The 5,931-nt window shown below is 44.2% G+C and overlaps 1 protein-coding gene across 1 annotated transcript; it reads right to left on the reverse strand.

The window, feature by feature from the left end:
* Positions 1–806: 806 nt before the first annotated feature.
* On the reverse strand, positions 807–3,454 carry LOC104527025 (fermitin family homolog 2-like; the record flags this gene model as incomplete). The annotated part of the gene is made up of 3 exons (XM_010170638.2): positions 807–1,088; positions 2,646–2,787; positions 3,330–3,454. Coding segments are annotated over 3 exons (441 nt in total), but the record flags the coding sequence as incomplete, so codon positions are not given.
* Between the last annotated feature and the right edge of the window lie 2,477 nt (positions 3,455–5,931).

A 5,931-nucleotide genomic window follows, 5' to 3' on the forward strand; every position in this document is an offset into this window, starting at 1 on the left:
TATTCTAGCTGGTTTGTGAGACTAGTTAAAAAAAACTGTACAATTTTATAAAATTTGTGGGTTTTTGTTTTTTTTTTTACATTAGTTACACAAAAAAAACCCCCTATACTTCATAAACCTTTACTTCATATTGTAATGAAAAAGTTTGCATATCATAGGCAGAACAGTGACTATGCTGGTGAATACTAAAAAGTGTCATAATACAATATGGTGTAAAAATAAAATAAAATTAAAATTAAAAAAAAAAGACAATATAAATGATTATCAAAAGGCAACTTAACAAATAAAACCAAGCTATAACAGACTAACAGAAGATCATCTTCAAGGCCACACGTAACTCTCTTCAAAGTCATGTCAAGCACCCTGTAGCAGTCCCCGGTGCATGTAGTGTGAAAAGAGAGATGGCAAGTCTACTTATGGGTAGGACGACTTCAAAACAGGTCAAATGTACAGAATACAACAAAAAAAAAACCACACACAAAAAAAGAAAACAACCCAAAACACTCATGCATTAAACATGATAAATAGACTTCATATAGGTTAAGCCCTGGATGGCTTCAGAAGAAGATGGCTTAGAGTTCTCTTAGGAAATTGGCTATTTTAAGTCAGTCAAATCTGATCTTGATCTGCCCATCAGAGTCTGTATCTAAAAGCCAATGGCAGGATCACCCAGCCCAGATACAGTCTTTGTTATAGCAAATTAATAGAAGTGCTCATTAGTGCACACAGATTAACTGGTCAGGTAAGGCAAAAATTTTTCATGATTTAAAAAAAAAAAAAAAAGATTTTTTTTTTTTAAAAAAAGATACATTTCAAGCTTACTTTATTAAGCAGCATATTTCAAAGAACAGCTTTTTAAAGTTAAATATTAATATGGCCATGGGGTTTCCTCTCGGTGTAACAGTACATGGGACTCACACCCAACCACTGGTCAGTTTGTAGAACATCTCTTCATCTAAACTCTCGTTCTGATCTTTGGCTCGCGTCGACAAGAAGATGTAACCGCCGATGAACTCGTGAACCACTTTGCAATCCACCTCCGTGCAAATGAAGGACACCCGGACGTCATCTGCAAACTCCACCGTCACCTAGAAGGTAAAACCACACACCAGGGGTGAGCCTGGCTGGCGTCTTCCCAAAGCAGTTACGCTGACACGGGCTCTTCCTTTCTGCCTCATTTTTTCCTTTTTCTCTTAAACCAGATGCCTTTTCTGTTGCCTCAGCAAAAACCAGGATGATTTGGACTTGATGATCCTTGTGAGTCCCTTCCAACTTGAGATATTCTATGATTCTATGATGCAGTGATTATTGTTACAGTGTTTAGATACAGAAATACTTCTTATTGCTTTTAAAAATTATTTTTTTTTTAAATTCACATTTTAATTTAATCATAGAATCATAGAATGGTCTGGATTGGAAGGGACCTTAAAGCTCATCCAGTCCCAACCCCCCTGCCATCAGCAGGGACACCTTCCACTAGACCAGGTTGCTCAAAGCCTCATCCAGCCTGGCCTTAAACACTTCCAGGGAGGAGCAGCCACAACTTCCTTGGGCAACCTGTTCCCTTTATTTATTTTAATGATCATTAAACTTTTTATTCTCCTGTGACTCAGAGATAATTACCCAGCAGCGTGTTTGCACTTCTCAGCAGTGAGCACATGGTGACAATCTCTTTCCTTCAAATGAAACAGAGACTGGGCACAGACCTGTCAAGGGCTGGAATTTCTTTCCAGTTTTCTCAGCGAGTGCATTCTGGTTTCATTAAGTTGAAGTTTGGCTGCAGAAATGCTTTGTGGGGGCTGGGGAAGCTCGTTTTGCAGTGACTGAACAGATTGTCCATTTATTGATGCCGGTTATTTTTTTGTCCCCTCATCACTGACAGCTCTGCGGGAGGGAAGGGGGATTCTCAGCAGAGTATCCCAGCTAAATAATTGGGATATCGAGGCTTGCAACTGGGTCAAGACAAAGTCTCTGAGGCAAAGGGGAAGCTGAATAATTTTTCCAGCAACTCTTAAACGAGCTGCAAACCGCAGGAGAAAAGCCCTCACGTATCCCTGGCAATTTTCATTGGGTTGTTGTGTTGAAAAGGAGCACAGAACGTTTGTGCATCCAAACGTAACGGTTGGGTAAAAACCCATCTCGGAGCCTAGTGAAGGGTCTGCTCTTGCTTGTCATTAGTTATGTGAAAATCAGAGCTGTACTGCAAAGAAAATGGATTTTAGTACAGATAAGGCCCAGTGTATTTATGTTGCTGGTTAAGATCAAGCCTGAGCATCGGGTCTGATGTTTGATTTTACTGAGATGCCTTTGAGCGGGTGTTCAGAGACCAGAGAAAATCCTAACAGGCTGCATTAAAGAAAGATTCAGGGTTTTTTTTTTCTTCTTTTTAAGGGTCATCCTCAACTCCATCAAAAATCAAGATAAACTCTGCTAGATCTCCAAGAAGGGTAGAAGAGGGGAGAGAGGAGAAACCATATCACACAAAAGCAGCTGGATGGGACACGCTTTAGAAAACAGCCATGGCAAAACCTGACTTTTTAAAAACTGATTTACAAAGTCAACTTAAAAACACCCCCAAAGCAGCATCCAGCTCATGTACTGCAAGTTGGGGAAGGAGCCGAGATGTAAAATCATTTTAATCTCACCATTTTAATCTCCCAGTTCACGTTCCACTGCTTCATGTTGCTGAACCTCCAAGTTTTGACGGCGTCGCCTGTGCTCGCGTCCATCCGTATCAGCCGGTTGTAGGCGATGCCGATCAGCTCCTCCTTCTTGCCCCCCTGGAACCTGTGACACGGCGAGGGATTAATAAATGCACGTCCACGAGACACGGCTACGTGGGTTAAATCCTGCTGAGTTCACTTATCTAATCAGTTTTGTAAGTGGATGCAATGAATGCTTTTAATTTCAGTTCCAGCACAACTTCCACAGCTAAGGATCATAGAATCATCAAATGGCTTGGATTGGAAGGGACCTTAAAGATCATCCAGTTCCAACCCCCCTGCCAGCAGCAGGGACACCTTCCACTAGAACAGGTTGCTCAAAGCCTCATCCAACCTGGCCTTCAACACTTCCAGGGAGGGGGCATCTACAACGTCCTTGGGCAACCTGTTCCAGTGTCTCACCACCCTCACAGTGAAGAACTTCTTCCTAATATCTCATCTAAACCTCCCCTCTTTCAGCTTAAACCCATTTCCCCTTGTTTTGTCATTAACTGCCCTTATGAAAAGTCCTTCCCCAGCTATGTATTTAACATATTCTGTGTATTTAACATATTCTGAGTATTTATTCATTAAATTCCCCTTCTTCTGCCCAGCAAACCCACTGACCTTGCAATGAAATGTGTGATGCCAAACTCCGGCAGCGACTGCCAAGCTTGAATAAACCTCATCTTCGCCTCGATGAGACTCATCTGAGCCACGTTCTGGTGGGCTTCCAGGATGCGTGCCGTGATCTGCGGGCGGCGAGACACACCAGCTTTAGGTGAGGGGGTTCGTTAGCGAGGGGGTTCGTTAGCAGCATCACAACTGTCACACGAGTGGCTAACGACTCGGGAGGCGTTTGGGAGCCAAACGACGCAGATTAATCGGTCATTTCTACCCTGAGGTTTTATTTCAGCTACGACTGCGACCACGGCTGATAAACGTGGAGCTGCTTTTGCTTCCTATCATCTCCAGACGTATAAAAGCAAATTATAGATCTGAGTTGTCTGGAGGCAAAGAACCGCTCGGGCTCGTTTCGTTTAAGACGTGCAGGATGTGAGCAAACAGCGGGGTAAATTTCTGGTGTAGGGTTTCCAGTTTCGCAGCATAAATCACTGGGGACCATTATAAAAACCAAACAGGGCCCAAATTTCTCGGGGAAGGTGTAGGTTTTGTTAGTCTTTTCATTGCTGCTCTCGAAACCAAAGGGGTTATAGACTATTTTAAGTTTTACCTTAAATTTATCTTACATTTTATTGTTGCTTGTCACTTACCAAGTCTCTTACATAGCCTGGCTGTAGATGGCAAGGCGAGAAGGAGGAAAAAAAAAAAAAGGAAGAAAAAAAGGCAGAAAGAAAAAAAAGCAATCAGAAATATGGCAACAAAGCAAAGAAAAAGTGTAAATTAACTGCAAACCAAAGTTCAAGCAAAAAAAAAAACCCCACATGCACAATTTCTTAGGCAGAAAAGCGGTGAAAATTAATGTAAGGATGGAGAGGGGACAAGTCAGCAGAGATTTGCCCCTCGTGCCCGCCCTGCCTGAGCACTGGTGTGGTCCCAGCTGGGTGGGATCATGTAGAGATGGTTTTGGTGGATGAAGGGGAGGGTGAAGCTGCCATCTCAGAGAACTCGTGTCCTCACGCTCCTCCCCACGCCTCCGCACAAACTCAAGCCCGCTGACTCCCAGGGGAAGCTCAACAGGAAGGTCACTATGGGCCGTGAGCTCAATAGCTCCTTTGATTTGAGATATGGAGAGAAATGATGGGGACGTTGCGTGGGGTAACGGGCAGCTGGAGGATAACATCAGCCGGGGCACGCACGGCTGCGGAGGGAGGATGTGCTGCCCTTGCAAGGTGGCTCTGGACACCGCTCTGACACTGAACCCCAGCAAGGGACCTGAAAGCTGTGAATACGTTTGTTCATTTGTTTGTTTTCATTTTGGATTTGGTGTTCTCCAAACCCAACCTGCCAACTGCAACAGCACGTGGAGACAACCACCACCCGAGCAGGTCTGGGACTGGTGTGTGACCAAGCACCTCTATAAATCCTCCAGTAAAGCCCGCTGCCAATTCTCATTTCAGCACCATTTGTGGGCTGTGTGACCTCCCTCCTCCTCCTCCTCCTCCTTCTCCTGTACCGGGGCGCAGAGGGACCCTCACAGCTGAATTCCTCACATTCCCACAGCCTCCATCCCTCTGTCCCTCCCAGCCACTCCAGCACGTGTGCTGCTGGCAAACAGCCTCTGCTGCTGCAAACTCTGCCTCTGGCCATGTAGGAAAAACCTAAATCTGCTCTTTAGCCCATTTCTACAGGGGACCTGGTGTTGGCATCGTGGCCACCAGCCCATCATGGAGCAGGGTGACAGCTCCTGCCTGTCCCTGCAGTTCAACACAGGTTATTTTTATAACAAGGATACCTGCACAGTAAGCAAGTTCCGCGAGCTAATATTTTTCCAGGTGCCTCCATTTTACTGAGTTCAAGTCTAGAAGGTATTATATATGTTCAAATGGTATATTTATGCAGCCTCGCTTCCATCCAAGTGGATATAAAGGCTTATTCAGAAGAATAATAAGGAGGCTATATAAAATGTAACTCCACTGCCAGGAAATCATCGCGCTGCGCCAATAAAAAGTTATATTTTTCCTGTTTCTCTGACTTGAAGCCTTCTTCTGGGTTTTGAGAAATCATCTATAGCCACAGCCAGCCCGAAGCACACAGACTGTGAAGCTACAGATGAATGATTAAGTCACCGAAAGGCCACGGAGTAATGCCTTACTTATTTTTGCTGCTGTCCTGATATATAATGTCTTTTGAGAAAGTCATGCATTTATTTCCAGAACAGTTCAGCCCTGTCATGCAGGGATCGAATGTAGCGTTGGGAGTTCAAGCCCAAAGTCACGGCAACTCAAAATGAAGCAATGTTTGAAGGGACTGGCATTTGGAAATAGTGGAAAAGCAAAGAGAGAAATATGCAAACCACATTACAGCCAAGTCTGGATAAAGCACTGCAAGCAACTGCAACTCCACTGACCCTGAGGACTGTTACACGGGCTCTGTGCACGAGGGAAGAAGGGGATTTAATCCCAGCACTGGGGACTGATTTCATCTCATGTGTGGGGAGAGATGGGGGGGCAGCTGACCTGTGCTTTGCTGCACTGTCACTTGGTATCAGCTGGGCCAAACACTTTTTTCCAAAAATGAAAATAAATGTAAATAAATTTTAAATATA

This window comes from Antrostomus carolinensis, unplaced genomic scaffold (genome assembly GCF_000700745.2).
Source record: "Antrostomus carolinensis isolate BGI_N321 unplaced genomic scaffold, ASM70074v2 scaffold1756, whole genome shotgun sequence".
In the NCBI taxonomy this organism is placed as follows: Eukaryota; Metazoa; Chordata; class Aves; order Caprimulgiformes; family Caprimulgidae; genus Antrostomus; species Antrostomus carolinensis.